The sequence below is a fragment of the Coffea arabica genome, chromosome 2c, assembly GCF_036785885.1.
Source record: "Coffea arabica cultivar ET-39 chromosome 2c, Coffea Arabica ET-39 HiFi, whole genome shotgun sequence".
Lineage (NCBI taxonomy): Eukaryota > Viridiplantae > Streptophyta > Magnoliopsida > Gentianales > Rubiaceae > Coffea > Coffea arabica.
This window is the reverse complement of record NC_092312.1, coordinates 22,279,874-22,304,093: the sequence shown is the minus strand read 5'-3', so window position 1 is coordinate 22,304,093 and position 24,220 is coordinate 22,279,874. Positions and strand designations below refer to the sequence as shown.

Below are 24,220 nucleotides of genomic sequence, written 5' to 3'. Positions count from 1 at the left end.
CGTTTTGAGGAAAAAAAAAAAAAAAGTAATAATCACCACACTCGTGGATGCCCAAAGTGAGATGAAGTACTTCAAGCTGCAACTAAAAGAGAAAAAATGATCTTAACTATGACTTCATTGATGATTCTACCACTTTATTTGACAAGAAAAAAGAAAAAGATTCCACCACTTTAATTTTATTTTATAATTAAAAGCAATAAGTTAGAGTTCTCGCTTGCTTTAGATTTTACAAAATTTGATTATGAACAGCGATTATAAGAAAATATCACAATCAATAAAGTGGGAAGAAAACAACAGAAAATTATCGGAAAAAAAAAAGGAAAAAATGGAAAACCAACAAAAACCATTTTTTGATTACATGGAAAATATTCAAAGTCACGGCCACAAATTGGATTCTTTTCTACTGACTTCACAACCACTCACCCCACACACACAGCACGAACATGACGGCCAGAGGCCTTTACATTCCCGCCATACCCACCAACAACCACCTCCCACCCTTCACTTCAAAATCCCCGCTATTCCCACCACCCTTCAGCCACCACCACCGATTCTCCGCCACTACTCTCACCCGCTCTTCCCTCACAGACCAGCCCCAGACGCTCTCAGCTAAGAGCCACCTCCTCACCCTCATCAGTGACCAAGAACGCGGCCTCAAGACCCAATCCAACCCACAAAAGCTCTCCCAGATCATCCAAGCCATTGATGCCGTAGCCGAGATCGGCCGGGGCACAACCACCACCGACGACTCCCTCTCTGCCACGTGGCGGATGCTGTGGACCACGGAGAAAGAGCAGCTCTACATCATAAAAAACGCATCAGTTTTTGGTACTAAAGCCGGTGATGTTTTGCAAGCGATTGATGTCCAGAACAAAACCCTCAATAATGTCATCACTTTCCCACCTGATGGGGTCTTCTTCGTCCGGTCTACTATCGAAATCGCATCCTCACAGCGGGTGAATTTCAGGTACTTCACATGCATACATATGTGTTTAAGTTACTCGTCTTGGATCGGAGTAATCTGACTATTGCAATTCATTTCCAATCCGGCCCTTTACCCAAAATTTCCATCAAAAAAAGGCAAAAAAAAAAAAAAGTCTTTAATAGCTCATTAGTAGTAGTAAATTATTTGGATGGGGGTGGCTATTTTAGGATATGAATTGGACATGTATATATTGCACTGAATTGGCATTTGGGATTGGTTTCGTGAAATTGATGTTTCGGTTGAGAGTGTCTTTTATTTCTGTAGCAACTTGAGAATTCCACATATGCAAGTGATTTATTACTCGCGTCTTATTCCTAAGCACTAACTTTTAAAGACTAAGAGCTTCCAATGCAGCGAATGCTGAGTCTTAAGTTTAAAAACTTTGGGCGTATTTCATCAGTAGGGAAATATCAAAGTTGTCTCATTTGATGTGACATTATAGGTTTACAAGTGCAGTCCTTCGTGGGAAGAATTGGGAGTTGCCTTTGCCGCCTTTTGGCCAAGGGTGGTAAGATATCCTCTTTTTTTTTTTTGGCCAACAGGCTTTTGTTGAAATGGCTGCATTTTCTTCTTATTGAAGTGGGAGAAGATTTTTTTTTTTTCTTTGGTTGAATTGAAAGGAAATGAAACTATAAATAAATTAATCAGTCGAAGTTGAATAAATTTTTGAAAGGCTAAAGTTTACCCCCTTCATTTTTCATTTCTTAATATCGTTGATCGTATACTTGCTAGATTATAGACTTGACCATCGCTCATTTGGTAGTACTATAACTTTTTGTCCCGGTTCAATCTAAATAAAAGAGTCTTTGGTATTGTAACTTTGCAGTTTACATGTTGTACTCCATCGTTTTATTGGGAATAGTTTCATTTCATTCTCTTTTTATAGGTTTGAGAGCCTGTACCTTGACAATGAGATTCGGGTTGTGAAAGATATTAGGGGGGACTATTTGGTTGTTGAACGGGCTCCCTATTCTTGGAAGGAATGATGGTGGATAACTTGATATCACCCCGTGACCTGTTTTGATTTGTGCCTATAAGCAGAACGTATCTTGAAGACCAATAATATTTTTGTACTCCAACGACCAAATGTGCTAGTTGTACAGAATTACCACGGATTTAAATGTTACTCAGTTGATATAATCCTTAGATTAGTCTGTAATATTGCTGAATAGTAAGTTATTTTTGTATTGGTCCCAAAATTGTGTTAGTTGTAATGCTACTTGTACCGGGCCGTTTTCTAGTTTTGGCAATCTCAGGAATGAACTTGTGCCAATAATAATAATGTTTTTTACTTATTTATCTAGTTAAATCCTCTTTTGCTTTAAATATGGTGGCATTCAAGGGGATTGTTTTCGAATCAAGGCGGAATAATTAAGTGGCGCATGAATTTGGCAAGTAACGTTATCTCCAAAAAAATAAAAATAAAAAAAAAATTTTTTTGTACGTGTGAGAGGTTTTGAATCCAGAATCTCAAGTTATAACTTAACGAACAAATTATTTTACGAGTTTTTAATTGAAAAATAGGGTTGATAATGTCATAATTGGGATCCTACCTTGCAATTCCAAACTACAAGCTTATGTAGTTTCCTATAAAGACCTAATTGGATAGCAAATTTCAGCCATGTCCGATTACTGATTTTTGAAGGAAATTGAAGCGTATAAAGAAGAGTTCCACATCATGTGGCTAGAGTTTGTCATCATGATGATAGTTTCCTATAAAGAACAATGAAATGATCGAAGCACCAACAACAATATACTATTGCATAATCTATTTAGCATTAGCTGTTAGGACAAGATTTTCAATAACGTACGTGGAAATCAGGATTTCCTCGGTAGGTTCAATCAAACGGGGAATTAATTTTCATGTAAAATGAGTTCGTCCGGCATCAGGCTTGGGGTGGCCACTGTCAAGTGGGCTCCGTCAGATTCTAAAAGGCCAGTTAGCCCGTTTGATTAAAAAGATGCTACACTTCATGCAGCTTTCGGGCAAATGTCTGGCCCAAATCTCAACTGCCGGTGAATTGTGCGTTACAAAGTAGATACAAACAGGGAAAAAGACACAATTGAATTAAGTTGCGGTCACTTCTTCATGTACCTTTTCCACCGCAAGACATTATATTTTTTCTTGGGACAGTTTCCAGCTTTGTTAGCTAGATCACTGGGTCCATCTGGATAGGAGATTATTTGAAGATAAATTTATTTGAAATAATATTGATAAAATTTTTTTGTGATATAATATATATGAGATAAAATAGAGTTTAAAATTGTGTTTATAATACAAACAAAACAAAATTTGATTGGTTTTTTACAAAACTCAGAGGTTGTTTGGATTGCGGTGCCTTACAAAGAAACATATCTGATACATATTTTTATCAAGAGTGCTTTTACGTTACCAAATACCGGACTTCTTAAATTACGAGAAATTAGTTATCAACTATCCTAAAAATATTTTATTAGTGCATAAAACAGTTATTTTTTAATATATATATATATATATATAAACACCGCCCCATCAAACGGAACTTTAATTCAAGGTCAGTTTTGGGTGGGAGCCCACCAGCCTTCGGCTTGACGAGGAGGCCTTTTAGGTTGATTATGGACCACAAGCTCTTTTTCCCCCACCCCACCAGTGCTAGTCAATGTTTGGGAAGCAGGTTAACACAAATATACGGCGATGAAAGAAAAAGCTGCCTTTTTAATTCACTTGGTGGCCTCTAATGTGGGAATCATGGAGGGGTTGAAAATGACTGCGGATACCATGGTGCTGAGGTGAAGAGGAAGATGTTGATGTTGGCTTTGTTTGTTTCTTGTAATTTACTAATTTTTTGACAAGACAATGATGTAAAAGTGACCACTTATACGGGGTAAATTTTTTGTGGGGGGAAGGCGGAGCATATGAAGAGTGTCGATTTGTGGCTGCATGTCACATCCATCTTTCTCTTGGATGTCCAATTATGGGCTCACATGAGATTTCGATCTATGTTTAATCAATTTAGTTGTGGAGTGGACTGATCTGATGTATCCAGTGGGCATGATGTTGATTTTTATCAAAAAGAAATGAATGGCCTTGTTGAAAATTATATATACGATTTTGATGTATTTTCTTGTATATTATTTTTTTTCTCTCTCTAGTTGCTTGTGTATTATTATTAGAGGTAAATGAATCATAAATTGGTGCCAAATTCTATTTCAATATTTTCCAAAGGATATCACGCGGCCGGCCTGAAAATTTAGAACATCATTTTGCCATCCCATGTAGTACAGGTTTATTCAACTACCGTAGAAAATAGTACTTAACCAGTATTATTGGTTTGGCTACTAATTCTGGCACCCCTTTCGGTTGCAGGGATCGTAACGAAGGCACGTGTGCGATGAGAACGTCTTCTCATGGGTATGGTATCGGTGGTGAGGAGACATGAAAGTCGACAGAGATCTTGCAGCAGTGGGAGCATTATTGGTAGAAATCTTTTGTGGTCCCTAATTTCTTGGATCAGTGTAACGTGGACGAGGAGACTGCAAAAGAAAGGGGAAACGGAGGCCGAAGGAGGCCAGTACGAGGAGTAATCATCTTTTAGGAAACTCTGGGCTTTGTACATTTATGCATGGTTACCCAAGCGTCTTGGATGGGAACGGGAGGAGGTGAAAATGTGATTGTTTATGGGCGGAAGATGTTCATTTCTGAGTTTGAAATTAATTTCCTCGTCTTTTAATAAGCTTCTTTGGCTACGGAAACGTTAGGGATGGGATGGAAATTAAAACCCGCTTCACTTGTAAAGACATGACCACAATGCAACGCTTGCATGCAAAGGATAATTGATGTCGAAAACAGATGGAATTTTGAAGGACTGCAGAGAGACTGTTTGGTAGTTTTAGTTAATAAATAAAATAGGCTTTTTCTCTAGGTTGGTTCGCTTTAGATAATGTTTTGCGTATCGGGATGATAATGTTCTACCTTTCTAAGAGCCTACTACCTAAATGTGTGTTTGCTGCTGAAGCGTAAAGAGAGGATAAAAGTTGAAATCCACCGAGGTCCAGGTTAGGTTGTATCAGCGAATTGGGAAAAGGAATCCATGCAAATTATGAATGCATAAGGTGGAAAGATTCCAATCCTTGGGGATGCTTGCAGGCCGTTCGTTTTCAACTAGGGTGCTCCTCAATTGACGTAGGGGTGTCTTTCTTGAGGAGAATGTGCATAATTATAATGTCACCTCTTTCTCCTCAGGAATGAGTAAGTAAGTTGATATGGTGATATTGTTCCCGGCAAAAAATCTCATATCCGAATTATTCGTGCAAAAAGACATTGAGATACCCTACATATTCCAAACAAAAAGGATTTAGGGATGAATATAAAAACTGGTAATTAAGATAGGTACACTAATAAATTTTTTTTTTCTGACATTTTCTTGAAGAAACTCAAGAATTCGGCAAGATAAACCTAGATCCCCGAGCAACCTTCAAAAGCCGGCAACTTTTGAAGGCGCCCAAGGGACTTATCTACCCATTCCCAAACCCCCCCATTACCGATGTGGGAAAGAACTCCCACAGGAGCAAGCCCAGCAGGGCGGCTTCTACTAAGAGTTAACTAACCCCCATCAACCCCGGTATGACCCCTCCAGCAGTTGTTTTTTTTCTGACATTTTCTTAAAGAAATTCAAGAATTCGGCAAGATAAACTTAGATCCCCGAACAACCTTCAAAGCCGGCAACTTTTGAAGGCGCCCAAGGGACTTATCTACACTAATAAGTTATTTACATTTTGCTTTTTCATTGGTAGCATCCTGCCGTCGCTAAGGTTCAAAAGTTTTACATGGACACACAAATCTATAGATTTAATTGCAGTTTGCATCCCTAAACTGTTCAGCAATTGCACTTTACATCTTAAACTTTTAATTTTAGCAGTTTACAACTTTCAACTTTTGATTTTTGGCAATCTACTACAATCCACTAAACTTTGGCAATTAAAAGGACCATTAACATATTTTGTTCCAAAAATTTTTACTATAAATATTTTTTGAAATATTTGATATATCGCATGAATGAGATTTTTTTGAGTTATTTTTATTTGTGTACTATTGTAACATTATATTTGAAAAACTTGTTTTTTAAAAAATGACTAATCCAAACGAACCAATGGAAACCTAACTCCTCACTTTTTGTCCTCTGATCAGTTGGCCCAAATCCCAGAGAAGAAGCAGCAACACTCTACCACCTCTCCCACCTCCACTCTCTTCACGCTTCCGGCTTCCTATCTCGAGGAAGGGCTTTATGCCTCCCATATTAGTGATGAGGAGCAGAGCGAAGATGGTGTGAATTTTTTTTTAAAATTTTTGGAGCAAAAAGTGGATAGTGGAGGGGTTAGAATCGAGATATGTTGTTGAAGGATTGGAATTGAAAAATGGTGCTGATAAAAAAATTAGAAATATGGTTTTACTTTTTTTTTTTGGAGGGAAAGATGGCCATACTAATGGATTCCAAAGGTTAAGAGGTTATGGTAATGGTCTGCCTATTATGACAAGATTTGTGTAAGGAATATTTTGTTATTGATTTTCTTTTTCTGTCTGATGATTTTTTGTGATTAATTCATCCGATGAGTTTTATGAGGCTTTGATGGTGCTAAAGTTGAGAGATTACAGAGGTGGTATGGCTATTTATGGTGATGAGATTTGGATATAGAATTTTTTATCTTTTTTTTGTCTGATAGTTTTTTGGGCATTAATTTGTTTGGTCCGATAATAAGGTCTCTTTTTTTCTTATCTGGTATATTTTTTGATATTAATTTGTTTGATATGATAAGGTGGTGGTGGCGGTAAATTGGTGAAGAGGGTATAGTGGTGTGGGAAGAAGTTACGATGGTTGTTCACCATATTGATGGTGGTGAAATTTGATGTATGTTATGTTTCATTTTTTTCCCTTTTGTTTATGTATTTGAAGGCAATTGTAGAGATTTATTTGTCCTTGTTAATATGAAAATGAAATGGTTATTTTGGAGGTTTAATAGGAAATTGAGGCAAAACCAGTACAATCGTTCTTTTCTTGATTAGGTTTAGCTTGATTTGTTAATTGTCCTAAAAATCAGAAGTTGAAGGTAAAAGATTGTCGAAATTGAAAGTTCAAAGTCTGATAGCCGAATTGTTGAGGGGTGCAAACTGCAATTAACCCCAAATCTATACTGTTATGCTTTATAGCTATTGTTACTTTCTAGGGATAATTTCAGAAACCTCCCCTATGGTTTCTGACAATTTAACTCACCACCCTTCAGATTTGAATAATTACGCTAACCTCCCTTCATGTAGTAAAATGACTACAATATTCTTCACTTATAAATAATTTTTACAAAAAACCCTACAACTACAACTATTATTTCATTCTAAAACAACGGCTATCATACAAAATAAACTCTTATTCTCTCTCGAATTCTCTCCCCTATCTTCTTCCTCTTACATGTCATAATCCACTATCTTTCCATATTATTATGAGAAATAGATCCTCATGATTATGAAAATAGATCCTTTCTCCCTTTATTTGTTTTCCTTTTTTTTGTAAGTATTATTAAATTGAAATTGTCAAATGACAAGTTGTCAGATTAGATTTGTTGTCAAACTAAATGAAGGTGAAAAGGATGGCAGTGATAAAAGTACAAACAAGAAAATAAAAGTGATAGTTAAAAGGGAATGTGGATTGAGGAAGGTTACGTTATTATGCCAATTACGTAAAAAAGAATTATGAGATATAAAAACTACAATCAAATTTGCCAAAAAACATGGGATGTGGTCTCTAGTATTGCTTTTGATTACTCCGTATTGGTATTCTTGGTGGGTTAGAATATTTTAGCATCAACAAGGTTGCAACCATTTAGATTGAGTTTGGATAGTGACATTGGTCAATTTAAGTACTAAATTTAGGCAAAAAAAAAAAAAAAAAAAAAGAGCCCAAAGATTAGGTTGAATGGAAACTTTAATTGTTACAGTTGATTTGCATGGGAAGCTTTGGGGTGCAATAGTAGGCTGTCAAAATTGTGAGAATATGAGAATTAAACTAAAGTAGTTTGTTGAATTTGTTAAAGTGATGATTATGTCGTTGACAATAATTGCAACGTGGAAGAAATTTACTAGTGAGTTTTTCCCCATTCTAAGTAACAAAGGGGTATTTTAGGATTTTTGAGAACAAATTTAGCATATTAGGTCTATATTGTTACTAAAATGCTAATCATAGGGAAGGTAAGTGTAATTTTTTAAATTAGAGAAGAACTTTTTGAAATAATCAGAGGTTTCTGAAATTATCCCTACTTTCTATCGCCTCGCAATTTAACCGCATACATAAATTTCTATGATATAGGGCAGATTTAACCAAAATTTAGAGATAAATCAAAGAGAATAGATTTAAGAGGTTGAATAGATAATATAATTGCTTTAGAACACAACATCAATGATTAGGAAGTGTCCACAACTTCCGGTGTAGGTGAGGTTACTATTTTCCTTAAACTTTTAGGGAGTAGGGCACACTACAATAATTCTCGTCTTGTTTCAATATTCTGCCTTTCAAATTTGTAAGCTGCACATTAAATCTGGAACTGATATCATCTTAGCACAAATGTCAAATCCAGCTCTGTAATTAGTCCTTTTTTGCGGAAAGCAAAGCGCATCCTTGTCCCTTAATAGTTATTGGAAGTTCCAGCGGTGCATTTGGTGATTCCATCCCAGCATCGCAAAAGAAATACAGAACAGGATTGATTGTCGACTGACGTACCATGACATTGACAAAAAGATCACTACTTCGACTTCTACCCACAATAACAAGCTCTTCCATGGATGTAGGATGAACTGGGGCCTTAGGGCATGGTCCAACACCCTATTAGTCGACAATTGCATAATGGGAAGGTGAATGGCGAAACCACTATAAAAAGTGTGAAAAGCCAAATGCCTTCGAAATCTAATTTGTTGGTATATATTCATCATTAGGTAATTGTGAAGTCTCAACTGATTTGACTCTTAAATCTTTTTTATTTTTCATCCCTCCTCTTTATAAGGTTTAGAGTCTTTCTTGAAATTGTGAAGTCTCTGCTGATTTGATTCTTAAATCCTTTCTTCTGGCATTCCTCTTTATAAGGCTTTGAATTTTTCCTGATTTAAAAAAAATACAAATTGTCAAAGTAATGTTCAACCTTTTTAAGTAGGGGTATGTTGTCAGATCATGCTCAACAGCCAATTTACCACAGCTTAAATAGTCTTGGTGCATGCAGTTATACCGTTTGCCTCTTGGGATGATTCATTCAGTACCATAACTAATTTTTTTAGCGTTATCATTAACTTCAAATTCCATTAATTAAAGTCTCCACTAATCATTTGGTGTTCCGGGGATATGCTTCTCCTTTCTATGCATGTGATTTAGATGTCGATATTTAATGGATAAATTATTTTTATATGCATGTCACATATATAAAATTTAGTATTCAAAGTCAAAGTAAGGTAATATAATCTATATTTAGAGTTGTAAGTACACATACTGTGAATATAGAAAGATTAATGCATACTTTATTAACCGGGAAGTTTTTTTTTTTTTTTTTCTATAATAACTTTGGAGAGACAAAAGTAAATTCTCATAAGAACATGATGGAAGCATTCGTGTTTCTCTTTTTATTTAATGGAAACAAATTTCCTTTTTCTTGGAGAAAAGAAGAACTTAATTTTTTTTTCCCAAAAAAGAATTCTGTACAGAAATATTTGTTCCCCGGTTTCGTTCTCACATCAGCCGGCATTGGGGGATATTCTGTAGCAAGCTAGGGGGGACCCTTTTGAAGTGCATGCCATCCAAGCTAAGCCTATAGGGAAATCGTCACATCAAATAAAAAGAAATGGGAAAGCAGCAAGATTACATCTTCCCTGTGGTTCTGGGTGGGATGCAGAACATGTTCTTTGCTGTCCATTGTCTTCCCAACGTTAAGTACTTTTTTATGGTGATTGCTCCCCACATGATCAGTAAAAAGAACTTTTCCCCCTCAACTGCATTTTGTGATCATCGGTGACTTGGATGCAACTGTCCACGGCTAATTCCCTGGCTACTTGCTGCCGAAGTTATCTTTCTCAAAATCAATTGCGTTATTTTGGTGTTCATAAAGTGTATTTTGGGAAAAACTTTTTGAGGGAAAAAAATGGCAATTCAAACATTTGATGAAAAAGAACCCAAGTCAAGTGAAGTGGAACCGGGGGTAGATTGAAGGTGTGCCCCTTTAAATTCCTATAATACTTATACAATTTTGACATAATTTTAAGTGTGTCCCTAGAGTTTTTTTTTTAGAAAAGATGTGAAACAATGGGTCACAAAATTTAGTTTAGTTATTTATATTGAGAAAAATATACTTCGTGAAATTCAAAATGAGAAAGTTATAAACCGTTATCAAAATATGAAAACTCGTCGTGAGCAATTGTAAATAATTTAGTTTGGTTTTGAAATAAAATTATTATTACATTAATAATTTTGAGTTTGTCTTTTTATGTTTTTTCATGGAATATATGTATTATTTGTACTTGTTGGTAAATTTTTTTTTTACTTAAAAAACTAGAAAAAAAGTAAATAAAAAATTTTAATATTATTTTTCCCCCCACTAAGATTTTTTTCTGGTTCTGCCACTGAGTGGAACTCATGATTGAGAAGCTCAATTACCCAAAACAGGACACAAAACGATAGTAGAAAATCTTTTTATATTCGTACATAGAAGTCAATATTTGAATTACCTTCTAGTTGTCTAAAAACATGTCACAAAATTTGTGTCATAATGGTTTGAAATTAGATTAATGGCCAATCTTATTGTGGATTGAGTTGCTGTTATATTTTTTTTAAAAATTTTTTTAGTGGAAGAGCGGTGAGATTTAATAAGTGGAGAGGAGAAGAATGAATTTAAATACAGAATCTTCAAATCTTGAAGTTAAAAATGTGGCCACTAAATCAAGGCATCATCAGCACTGCTTAAGTATTTGTTAATAAAGTACTTAGACATGCACATCGGCAAGCTTTAGTTTCATTTGATGGAATTTTCATATTTATGATTCTAAGCACATTAATATATTAAATTTCTCCTTGCTGTCTACGTAGATCGCATGAAGGGTAGACCTATGGCAATCTATCAAATCCATCCTTAAAATCCTTATACTATATAAGATTGAGTTTCGATCAAAGAATAGGTTGAATTTCAACCGCATAGATAGAGGCTTTTTGGGAATGTGAAATGTTGTGTATTAGTTTAAAAACTTTAAGTACAAGTTAAGGAAGCATGTATTTGGGTATGTTTACTAAAATGACCATATTTTAATACATTTAAAATTGTCATTGATGAACCATCTGGGTATTAATGGAATGTGTAATTAGTGTGCAACTCTTTTTACATTTTCTACAACCCATATATACTTGTATGTTGGTGTAATTACCGGAATATCCCTTAACTGCTAATAATTTCTCTTTTCAGCCGCAGATAACCATTTGAAATGTTGTTTTGTCTAAAACGTTTGAATGACAATCGGATTTAGGAAATGAGCCAACGATTTCTCTATCAATGGTAGGAACCCAATTATCTATCATTTATAATTTGCATTTTTGAGCCACAAACATTGGTCAGTTTATATCCTTTCAGTTTCAAGAGTTAAGTTTTCCCTTTTTGTCTTTGTCTACAACAATTTATCTCATTGTTTTCTCTTCCATCCGAACTCAATTTTGAAATTAACTATTATTTCGTCATTAATTACATCCAATTCAATTGCCGAACCGTTGGTATGTTAATGCATAAACGGTTGATTATCGGTTTCTCCCTGTTCGCATTCCAGAATTGGGATAATTCTACCTGGCTTTATACTAATCAGCTCAGAATGCTCTTCAATCCCAGCTACTCCTGGTGGTTCAGCGTGAAGTTAGATTTCACCCCCCCTCAAATTTTTCAGTTCCTCCTTTAATTTTGTCGATGTGTTCTTAGTACCTACAATTAACGACTCTTATCGCGTTGCCTAGCTGCAAGATAGCATTTTTCGCGTTGCCTAACCCCAATTAGTTTGGGTTGGTTATAATCTTATGAGTTTGGAGCAACAACAAGAAAGAGCTCTCGGTGGGGATTCTGGAATAATGTTAGATTTCTGTGTTGCTCTGCCTTTCTGCATTATCAACGACCTTCAATTTGACACAATTTTATTGTAACGCTATGTGAATTGATTGATTATATTATTTATCTTTTCATACTAAGTTTTATTTATTCTCACAATGTACCATTATTTGTTCAACAAAAAAATCTCCTTTCCTACAGGCACTAAACACCCGCGCATTGTGCGGGCACTCCCCCTAATTCTAATAATATTAAATATTGTTTGGACGGTATTAATGTTGGTAGGAATGTTTCTTTTGAGATCTGAAATCCCTTTTCTTTTTATTTGTTGCATAAAGCTGAGATCTCAAATCTTATCTTGAAATCCAAATATGGGGCAATTAATTTTCTGAACATAAATAATATGTTTAGGGCCAAATAGGGTGGACCGACGTCATTTTGTAGCCGATCATGTACCAAGCATGTTGCTATCAAGCCCCAACCAAAGTTTCTGAATCAGGACTCATAAGTGAATCAAATAAAGTTTCTGGTTCACAATTGAATCGGTTCAATCTCAGGTCAAAGACTAATTTATTTTCTATTTTAATATTAAATAATTTGGATATTATTGGCATATATATTCAAAAAAGGACAAAATGAGTTGGAACCAGTTCAATAGTCTATTTTTATCAATTTTGTCAAGTTCAATTTATTTGTGTGATCTAATTTAATCAATTCAATTGATTTTTTTGAGTCTAATAGATAATCAAACCAAGTCAATGGTTGCTTCACCTGTCAAACCGACCGGTCCAATTTGATTTTGAAAGTATTGGCCCAGCTAATCAACCCAACCCTGCCTTTCCACGACATCATGTAGAATATGAATGTCTTGGATTTTTAATTTTTGTTTAAATATAAACTTGTTTTCTTCTTTTTTTTTTTTTCGCTGGAGACTCTAAACATAATTCTAAAGCAAAAAGTGAAAATTTTGAAAATCGAAAGCAAAGTGAAAATTTTCGCTGGAGACTATAAACATAATTCTAAAGCAAAAAGTTGAAATTTTGAAAATCGAACCATCAATTAACTCAGGGGAGTAGGGTTTCGGGAACAGATAACTTGCTTTCTACCACTAAAAGAGAATCAAAAGGAAAAGTTAGCGTACACTGACGGGAATACAATTTCCCAAGTGAAAGATATGGGTTAATTAAAGTTTGTCCCCTTGAAGGTGACCCTTATAACATTTTTTTTCCCTTAACTTCAACTATATATAATTTGCCTTCTTCATTGATCAATCAAACATTAATGAGCAATTTTTCATTTCAAATTATGACAAAATGATATTAATGCTCATACATAATGGTTGTAGAATAATCATGATATACTTTAAGTCATAATATGGAGCATCTTATTGGCAAAATATGGAATTAGATGATATAAAAAATTAAAACCTTTAAAGATGATGAAATACCAAAAAGGTGAAAATTTGTGTTGCGGGGTAAAAAACAAATTTAAAACCCCTCAAAATTTTTACAAAAATTTCCCATCACTTCTCTTCCTTCCTTTAAATTATAAACGGATTAACCTTGATAATTTTCATTTGCCTTGTAACTTTCACAAGATTTTCACGAGTCTAAAGATGCAAACTGCTATTTTTATGCCACAATCGTATTATATTTTATCTGATTCTACATTAGTTGGGAAAAAAATTTTGAGACTCTTTATGCATGTTTCTCACAACATTTTTATTTTTCCGTCACGTTTTTATCCTGTATAAATCACATTATAAAAAGTGTCACACTTAAAAAAAATTGTCAAGTTAATGTTATTTCACCCAAAGTAAGCATTACTTTTAGTATTGAGATAAACGCATTAAGTCACTTAAATTTTTTTTTTTTACAAAATTATTAATTTTTTTCCTAAAAGGTCGAATAAATGGTGTAGTTGTGTTTAAATAGATTTGGCAACTGACAAGATATATATATATATATATATATATATATATATATATATATATGGCTTTTTGGGGGGGGAGGGGGCGGGGTGCAGGAGGGGCACAGTTTAATTAGCCCGAAAGATACTGTACATGGTACGGTGGAGCTAGCCAGTTTACATTTGTTTGGATTTCAAGAGTGTCTAGTTTGAAGGATTCATTATTGATTTTAAAAAGAAAGATATGAATGGACTTGAGAATTTTGGAGCAACGGATTCTTTACGCACGCCCTTTAGTTTACCCTCTTGGGTACATACTCCAATAATTTCAATTAGCTTGAACTTGAATCATGGAAAATTCTGCTTGTACTCTTCCACTTAAACAATAATAATAATTTTTGAGGGCTGGTTGCAAGACTTTTTCATGTTCTGGCATTTTGAGTGGAACAACATTTATTTATTTATTTATTGTTACAATGAGAAAGCATACTAATGGTTGAACCTTCTTTTTTTTTCACTAATGTTGTGAGGGGAAAAGACCACCTACACGGGCCTAAGCTTAACCACCACGGAATTGTTTTTCTTCAATGAACGTACGAACTTTTAAACACCTCCTCTCTGTCCTGGGAAAAGACTTTTGACAAGCAAAAAAATTACAGTACAGTTTTTTTTAAAAAAAATTTACTTATATGGTTAACCGAAGTGGTGATACTTTTCCACGTACTAAAACTCCTTGTTTCTACTGCTCTGTGAAAACCTTCTTGAAGTCATTCTTAGAACAATCAGAAAGGTAAGGTTTATTATTATTATTATTATTATTATTATTATGAATGTAGTTAGCGTATTATCATATTTACTTTATTTTTTTTTTATTTTCTCATTTCATGGACGCGAATACGTTCCTCTCTTCTGGCCCATTTTCTAGTATTTTAGCAAAACTATTATTGGCTTTTAAAGATGTTTTTGAAACGGCTAACTAAGAAAGGACTGTGCTTGGGTTATACATTAAATATTTTCAATTCATACCACAAATAATAAAAATGACAACCACGTCTCACCTATCTAATCTAATGACAACCACAGAGACGAGTTGACTAATTTTCTAGTTTTTGGATGATTAATTTGGCGTTGTGGTAATTTACTTTTACTGTTTCAACAATCCCAATCCACTACTGTTATAAATATTCGGAATAACCTTTTCCTCACACTCACACACACTTTCACAGAACCTCTAGCACACTTCTTTTTGGGTACGATAAACGTTGAGTAGGGATACGCCTAATCTCCTAAGATTCTATCAAATTAATTAATGGCTTTTAAATTAGGAGAGATCTTCTTCGATGTAGAAATGTGAGTCGAATTTGAGCTCCGTTCGTCACCCTTAGGGTCACAACCCCCTTCCGCCTTGTCCAACCACCGCCATTGGTGTCCAGTATACCTTTCAGAAATGAACACCACCGCAAGCTTGTAGTTTTCGTTTGGGACCCGGAGTTTTCCCCAGTGAGACTTTTAGGTCTTCATTTTCCTTTTCGATCCAATTTATGTACATGTCCGGATCGACAGAGGGTTGAAAGAATTGTGTATTTACAGGGTATATCATATGCACTTAAAGCATCCCTAACCAAAAAAAAAAAAAGAGGGAAGAAAAGAAAATAAAGCACGGAACCTAATCTTCTTGATTACTTTATAAACTTCCACCGTAAGTAGGTATTAGGTAAGATAGGGCATATCTGAAAAGCATTTTAACTTTTTCTCCTCAAATGAGTGTTGAGGCCTTGGTAATACTGCTTAAATTGTCAAAAGATGAGGATTTTGATTAGTTTCGTACCAAGTGTTAGGTTTAACCTAATTTGTGTCCAAAGTTTGTAAAATTTCAAATTAAAGGGAAAATTTTTGGTCTGGGCAAATCCAGCTTTAGTTTCGTTCCTACTCAAGCTTGCCCTCCAGACTAGGTTTTGACATTTTAAGTCACAGCCTTTGTTTTGGTAGGAATGAGGACAAAGAGGGATCGATCATTCACAAGAAAGAACGGAGGTTAGTAGCTAGGTAACCTCTAATCTACGCACCACCAAAGCAATTATAAAGGCATTATTTGAACTGAATTTGTAGATATATATATCGTGTAACATCGCAATTATTGTTATAAATGGGCTTCGATACGGCAGTACAGGTTTACTTCTTTTCTCAATCTGATGAAATGTGTCAAGGGTTTTAAGGATTAGGCTAGCCATGGTAAGGTTTCGCAAAGCTGAAACAAGTCCGTAAACAGCTTTTATAAACTCGGAAAAATCTTGTTTACATTCAACCAACATTTTTTTTTTATTACAGCGAAAGAGGGAGGTCTCAAATATGAAAATTTTCACTTATGCTTCCTCTGTGCGTGTCACTCAATTCATCCCTTTCCCCGTTCAACCAATATTTGTTCGCTCATATGTAACGCGTAAAATTTATTACACTAATTTGCGGACATCAAATATTTTGTCTAGGTTTGCATTGGTGGTCCAAATCCCCCCATCAATCTTCTCAACTGGTCATGCACTTCCGTCTTTGGCTATTTAATCAACATAATCAATTATTTGAGAATTGCCATTATTGGCATTTTTGTATACCAAAAAAATCAAACAAGTGCCTATTATCATCCAAGTTGAGTGTGTAGAAGATTGTTTGGAATAATTCTTTGAAAACAAAATATTGTAATATTTTTTTAACGTGATGTATGTAAGATAAAAAGGTGATTAAAAATGTACTGATGATGCAATCAAACAAATTTTTAGAAATAATCCACTATCCAAACAAACCCGAGTCAAGCCGCTTTGCGAAAAGTATCCTATCCAAAGCGATGATGAAATTCTATCTTTATCCTTTATTATGTTCACGACTACTTTCTCGTTACCAAATCATAAATAAGATAACATTTTTATCTTTTTATCCAAGCAAAAAAAAAAAAAACTCAATAAGGGTGCCATAAAAAAAATTCTGCATTTTATGTTATGTATTTTGTATAAAATTATTTGGTGTAATATAATTCCTCTCTGTCCACACCAAAAACCAAAAAAGAAAAAAGCAAACTGGATGGTCATTGTACTACCAGATCAAGATAGACACAAGAGCAAGCCATGTGTGGATTGATACATGGCACGCGGCTTTATTATTTTGTTCAATCACTTTTCACAGGACGACTGGCATTTTAGATAAACCACTCATGCCGTGTTCAAATCAATCAAATCTTCATCGTTCGTGAGCTATGAAGCTATGTTCGAATAGTATAAGGAAGCAACATGGCTACAAGTGAAATTGGCAAGACATACTAAAACTCGAGAATAGACACTTAGAATTTCTCCAAAAAAAAAAAAAAAAAAAAAAGAAGAAGAAACCCTTAGAATGTCGGTCACTGGGGACTACTTGGTGCTTTTATACCTAGAAAGTTACGTACATTTGATTCTTCAAAATTGAGAAATGCAGTTAAAAAGAAGTTGGAACAAGAACATGATGGTGCTTATTGCACTGGGATAGAACCACCATACCATTTGTCAGGGGGACAGAAACAAAGAGTAAAGGACAACTATAGATTGCTTTTTTGCTTGCACATTTAACCTCTTATCGGTATATATGTTTCTCGTGTCCCCATTAAAAGTCGATCGTCACATTAATAACAAGACAAGCATAACGTACAATTCTAGTGCAAAAGGGATAATTGGTTTAATTGCTTTTCCTACGACAGATTGATTGCCACTTTGCTTTTCAAATTAACTGGTTACACTTACATTGGCAATGCTTAATTACCGTAGGGGCGAAAAAGAAAAGTTGCTAAGTAATACTAGAAAACAAAAGCCACAAGCCAACACTACTATGTTTCATTATTTTCTAATGTCACCCCAAACTAGATTATTTTTTTTACTCCCCAACAAACTATATATAACATTTAGACGTGCCAAAGCGCGTCTAGATTAAAGGCGTGCACTTGACATAATAAAATGTGAATCCTGAAATTTGAACCCATCGTCGTACAATTTTTTAAATCTTTTTTGATGGTCAACTTGTCATTAGGGCTTTACTAAGTTAATTGGTAACCAATTTCACACAAATTATGCTTCATACATACAAATATAGGGTGGTGAATCCTAATATTGCTGATCTCGAGTTCTCTTTAAACGAGTGTTTCTCCCCTATGCTTTAAATTCAGCTTGAGATAAAAAAGAATGGTATATTAATTTGTGTGTCTTCTGTAGCATTATTTCTCAAAAAAGCTAAAAAAAAAAAAGAGATAGAAAATGGCAAATTGTTTAACAAATAAGAAAAAAAGAAAGAGATAGAAAATGACAAGGGAGAGAAAGAGAATGGTAAGGGATAAAATCAAGCAAGCTGCAAGCTCAGCAAGGGGACATAACAGTCATTTTCGTCCCACACATTTTAAGGTTCACATTTCTTTCTCTGTGCCTCTCACCACACACATACACGCACAACTGAAAACGACTGCAAGTAACCTGTGGTCTACCCGTAGATATCTCTTATGCACAGCACCCCATTTTAACTATTTATTAGAAGTAATATAATACTTAACTCTCTCTCTCTCTCTCTGTCTGCGGATAAATATATGAATATATATATATATATATATATATATATATATATATATATATATTTCGTTTCAATTATTTTATTATGTTTCAAAAATTTTAATTTTTTAAAAATAGTAATTTAATTTTGATATTTATATTTTTTAAATTTTATCTTCATAAATTTAAAATTTAAAATTTAATGATAATATTAAAGAGGGAGATTATATTGAAATGAAAGATTAAAAAATAATTTGATTTTTTCTTGACAAACATTTTAAAATATTCTAAAATGATACTTGCAGTGGAACCAAAGGAGTATATATATATATATATATATATATATATATAGAAATGATACACCGACTCAGAAGCCAACCATAACTCCTCTCTCTTTGCCAGATTTCTTTCTTCCTTCTTTCCATTCTTACTTCTTGGGTGGTCTTCTTTGTCATCATCATAACAATTCAAGCATCAATAATACAAATGGTGGATTATGAGATAGTCTGTTCCATGTGCGGCGATGTTGGCTTCCCGGAAAAGCTCTTCCGCTGCAACAAGTGCCGCAACCGCTTCCAACACTCGTATGCTCCACCACCAACCCCACTCGCTGCCATCCCCAATTCTTTAGCAAATAGTTTTGGCCTCCCACACACACACGTATTACTCCAATCACACCCCTTAAGAGCCCATCCAGAAATTTCTACACGTGTGTGTGTGGGGGGCACGTTTCCTGATGGCCTCTTCAAGGGGTGTGATTAGTGATTATTGATTAGTATGGTCATTTTAGTATGCATGCATGTTTATAGATTAGAGTTTCCATAATCCTTGCTGATTATCGAGGCATACCCACGTTTCAGCCCTACCTTAATAGTACTACTACTCCCGACTGCACAGCTCACGACCTTAACCACCGCCCGCTCAAGGGAACATCCAAGGCACCCTGATTAGTCTAACAAATCACCCCATCAAAACGATTATGATTGCCATGATAGTTGACTTGAGCGGGATCATTCTAATTTGTTTTTTTTTTTTTTTAACAACAATCTAGTTGGTTATATTGGTTCTATGGTTACCGTGAGAATCCCCGTGTGTGTTTATTTTTACTTTTTTTTTTCCAAAAAAAAAAAACTTTTTAGTGAGGCTTTGCTAATTGGATTGTTTTGGCCCCAAAAAAAAAATGTTTTTTACAGGTATTGCAGCAACTACTATCGTGAATCATCAGAGCCAATAGAAGTATGTGATTGGTGTAAAAGTGAGGAAAGGAATAGTGGTCGGCACGGTGGCTCATCGTCGAGGAAATCTTCGGCCGGAAATGATGGGGGGATGAACAGCAGATCAGATTACTCAGGCGAGAGAGTCAAGCAGCACGATCGCCAAGAGGGCTCTGAAAGAGGAGGAAAAAATCCCAGCGGCACGCCTTCCCCCCGCCCCGGAACTCGCAGGTACAAGCTTCTCAAGGATGTAATGTGCTAAGTCATGTCGAGAAAGAAACCAAGAAAGATGGTGCCAAACGGGCCTTGTGTTAATATCACTAGTCATATAGTTTTTCAAGTTCTCTTTCTAATAATAAAGAGCTTAATCAACTGAGTTTTTTCTCCCCTTATTAAAAAGCTGTTGGAAACACTCGCGTTAATCATATGGTTCGTTCTTCCTATAAACTGATTAAAGCTGCAGTTCACAGTGCACAAAGTCAGGAATTCGATTTTTTTTTTTTCTTTTTATTCTTCTTGATAACTCCAATACCAAACATTTTTGTCAAATATTTCATGCAAGCTTCATTAATAAGACGTTGATAGTTGTCTATCGTAAGCGATACCAGCAGGCACAGCGAAAGTATGGTAAATTGGACAGTGGTTCCAGTGGAGAGATTTTAACTCGTACAAAGTTATGATGGCATTTGGGTGCTGACCTAGATTTCTTTAAATGGGAGGGTTTGAGTGTGTGGGGTGTGGGGGGTTTGTCTTTGTCCCAAATTGGGGCTATAGGTGGAAGTTGCACCCTCTCTCATTTGCTTTGCCTTAATTTGTTGAGTCTCTTGAGGAGAATTGAATGCCGCTTGGATTCCTTTATGCCAAAGAATTCATAGTACCTAAAGCTGGTAACTTTTTTCCAGATTCATTGAAGGTATTTATGAGACCCCCACAATTATTGTTTCCTTGATTACGATAAATGGACAAAAAAAAAAAAAGCCGAAACTAATTCCCACCAACAAATCCAAATTCCTGTTCAATCTACATATTTTTTTCCCTCCTCACCCTATAACGAAGAAAATAAATTGAATAGGAGCTAGCTAGCTAATTAACCAATTAATATCAGTCTCTGCTTGGTCCATCATCCCAGCTAGCTGCTGCCTCATCCGATGTCCTGTTTGACCCTTGACTCTATCATCTTGAAAGTACATCAGACGAAACAGTCTCCTCCTCCACCACCACCACAACAACAACAACAACAACAACAACAACTACTACTACTACCTGTTTTGTTCTTTATGAAACCAACTCCAACAACGGAGAGACTAAGACTATGGAGTCTTCAATTGACTTTTTAACCACGTTTCCTGTCCTAACGACCGAAGCCTTTTTACGTTTTAACAGATTCTGCCAGTTTTCCCCTTCCCTACAGTTGTTACCATTTACTTATTTCCTCATCATTACGCGGAAATGGATTGGTATGGCATATCCATGTGAAGGTGAATAGGTTATTTGAAGAGCAAGGCAACTCTCACGGAAAGCAGGATTTTATAACTTCATCTCATCTATATATACCTTAACAATGCTTCTTTTTGTTCCCTCGCAAAGTAACCATCATATATCATCCAGTTGAAGTCACATGGATGGACAGACATATGTGGTTGCTTGGCTTTGCAAGTTCACTTCTTCCCACCTCTTCTTTCCGACTCGCAAGCAAAGCAACAGCCAACATGTGGAACTGTGCAGCAAGCTCTGCGTAGTACTACTGGCTGCTAGCACACAATTCATGGTCATGGATCCACATGCAGTTATCAGTCTAGCTAACCCTTCACGTATTCGAGATAATATATGTTTATTCTGGCCTTCATCGACTTGTCTGCTAGGCTCTGGGCATGGTTGCAAATTTAGTCTAAATCTTTTCCTTGATTCGTTGGCAGAGTATAACTTTGTCGATCCACAACTAATTGCTTTCTTAATCCATGCTTTGTGCTTTTTGTTGTGCATCTTCGTGAAACTGATGGTGGTGGTGGGAAGATGTACGTAGGTCTAGTTATTCGGACAAAACGTTATGTCACCTTCCATCTACCACTACCACGTTTTGTTTAGCCTCATCATACAAAAGTCGGTTGCTGCTTACGTGTTTCTCTTGTTTGTATGTAGTAACAAGCCTGTCTCTTGAAACGAAGAAACATGTTTTAATTTGGAGAACACCAAGAATATTTAAAATATCCCATGCTTCACGCCAAACTGCACAATGCCAAACAGTTTTAAGGTTGCAATTCTATCAGATGGGATATACATACATATATATATATGCACCACATTTCTACTATATTCTTTATCGTTTGTCAGTTGTGATGTCCTATTAATCTGCTGGGGTGTACACTTATCTTCTTTTCATCGACTCCACTGCAACTTAATTCTTTAAGAACAAGGACGTGGCAATATTTCACCATGCACCACGCTCGCAGCTATTAAGCCTATGCCATTCAGGCCCCAAATTCGTCATGTCATCACCTTAGGCGACATTCAACTTTTTCCCTGGAGGAGGAGGACATTTCAGTTCTGGTGGACCAACCCTTGCAATGTGGACGTATTTAAGTTCGCTGTTATGCTGCTGGACCTTGCAAGTTCAAGACCGGAAGGATGCTCCGCAACACAACTTGAATGTTATGTCATCCATGGTGGTGGTGTGAAGCCTCTTGTTATATCTCACGAGCTAAATTTTTATGGTCTCCAGCGTTACTTCTCGAGGCAAACCTGGCAATCTTTATTTAGCATGGCATTATTCGGTTGTGCAAAATGAACAAATTTTTTGAGGGGCACCATTTGGGTTGAACTGTTGAAGGAAAGGAAGAGAGAGGAAAAGAAAGGATACCAATGGAGGAAAAGGGAAGCAGAATAGAGAAAAGTGGCTTACATTCATCTTATTTGGACCATACTAGTATGGTAGGAAAGGGAAGGAAATGCTGAGTTTTCATTTGGATTGGAAAAGGAAAAGAGGAAACATATTGATACATCAAAGAAGATAGAGGAAAAATGATCTTTTGATCTTTTATAAAAATATAAATTATTTTAATTCATTTAATTTTTTTTTCCTTCGAGCAGAAATCATAACTCAACAAAATAACTCGACTCTTCCCCTCCCTAACCTTTCTTTTCCCTCCTCAAAAATCAATTCAAACAACAAAAATCAAATCACTCCAATTTCTGTCGTCTTCTTTCCCTTCCATTCCCTTAATCCAAACGGTGCCTAAAAGTCACGGTACTTTTTTTTTTTTTTTTTTTTTGTTAAAGAATTTATTTTTCTTATGGACATCTAACGGATATTTATTAATACAGTTTAACCTGTCGCTTGCATGGACATACTCATATTTATTTACTTCACTTCTCATTCTACACCTTAATTGGTCTTATCCCTCATATTACTGCTTGGCATGTTTTGAGCTCTTAATCTCCTTTGGATGTTTAACTCCGTAAAAGTACATCCTTTTCGAGAAAAGATTTTTTTTATTTTTCTTTTGTAAGGAAAGCTCGGCTAGATTCAACTCCAATTACTATTACGACATGTTTTCGGAATCATAAAAACAGGAGTCTTTACATATTCTCCCAACACAATTTTCACATCAATAGCTAGATTCAAATACTCAATTTTCTATAAGAAAATAAACCAACTCATAATAAAGTCGTGAAAAGAAATCGAGATCGCATAAATCACCCAAAGTCATCTAACAAGATGCTAACGTCTTCAAAGGATAACCACATTGATGCTCGAGGTTAAGTCTGTAACCTCAATAACGCCTCCCCTCCTCCTCCAAAAATTTAAAAAAAAAAAAACTAAAAAACTAAAAAGTAACGTGATGGAGACACATAAGCTTCAGCATTTGGACCTCAAATCAATTATTCAATTATTGAAAGCAAGGGTTGAACGGATACAATCAGAAATGCACAGCGTCCTACTCGGTTTCGTGGTTGTGCTACTCCCCATAGACTTTACAGGCTGTGGGGCAATACCTGATTACAATTGCATGGCTTGTAATTGGGGGGGTTAGTTGCAATCTTTAACTCATCCAAAGAATTATGTGGTTGAAAATGGTGGATGTTGACTCGCAGCTCATCACACGTGGAGATCTCTCTGGTTGACATCTGGATGCCACTAGGACGAAAGTTGTCAACCCTGTGATGCACATATTTCTATTCTAGATTAGTGTTTACCGCACGATGATAGTGATGTTGGGGTGCACAATGATGGATCACCTCACTTTCAGACCCTAATTATATGGTTACTTTGGAGTACTAAATACCTTCCATGGATACAATTAACAAACATTATACAGGTATTAGTTTAATATATTTCTCACTGTCCTTTAAGTTTTGGATGACGACTTGGCGATTACATCGATGATAACTATGTTCTCGAGACATTAAACTACTGTAATTTGCTAGTCAAGATCCTACTTGATTAAAGTAAAAACTAAGTCAAGATGGTAACTGTG

General features: G+C 35.5%; 2 protein-coding genes across 3 annotated transcripts; both read left to right on the top strand.

The window, feature by feature from the left end:
- Positions 1–384: 384 nt before the first annotated feature.
- LOC113731752 (probable plastid-lipid-associated protein 11, chloroplastic) lies at positions 385–2,280 on the top strand. 2 transcript variants are annotated; one of them, XM_027257164.2, is made up of 3 exons: positions 385–967; positions 1,428–1,493; positions 1,872–2,280. In XM_027257164.2, the coding sequence occupies exons 1-3, from the start codon at positions 444–446 to the stop codon at positions 1,969–1,971; spliced, it is 690 nt and encodes a 229-aa protein (XP_027112965.2). In that variant the 5' UTR covers positions 385–443; the 3' UTR covers positions 1,972–2,280. The 2 variants fall into 2 exon arrangements, with proteins under 2 accessions (XP_027112965.2, XP_027112966.2); XM_027257165.2 differs by lacking the exon at positions 1,428–1,493 and having other exon boundaries at positions 1,872–2,184.
- Positions 2,281–18,894: 16,614 nt separating this feature from the next.
- Positions 18,895–20,117, top strand: LOC113731753 (uncharacterized). The gene is made up of 2 exons (XM_027257166.2): positions 18,895–19,115; positions 19,725–20,117. The coding sequence occupies exons 1-2, from the start codon at positions 19,018–19,020 to the stop codon at positions 20,005–20,007; spliced, it is 381 nt and encodes a 126-aa protein (XP_027112967.2). The 5' UTR covers positions 18,895–19,017; the 3' UTR covers positions 20,008–20,117.
- The last annotated feature ends 4,103 nt before the right edge of the window (positions 20,118–24,220 follow it).

Excerpts from the sequence above, each read along its gene's own strand:
- LOC113731753 (XM_027257166.2), top strand. The coding sequence starts at position 19,018 with ATGGTGGATTATGAGATAGTCTGTTCCATGTGCGGCGATGTTGGCTTC. Across the intron at positions 19,116-19,724 it reads CGCAACCGCTTCCAACACTC|GTATTGCAGCAACTACTATC; the intron begins GTATGCTCCACC and ends TGTTTTTTACAG.
- LOC113731752 (XM_027257164.2), top strand. The coding sequence starts at position 444 with ATGACGGCCAGAGGCCTTTACATTCCCGCCATACCCACCAACAACCAC. Across the intron at positions 968-1,427 it reads TCACAGCGGGTGAATTTCAG|GTTTACAAGTGCAGTCCTTC; the intron begins GTACTTCACATG and ends GTGACATTATAG. Across the intron at positions 1,494-1,871 it reads CCGCCTTTTGGCCAAGGGTG|GTTTGAGAGCCTGTACCTTG; the intron begins GTAAGATATCCT and ends CTCTTTTTATAG.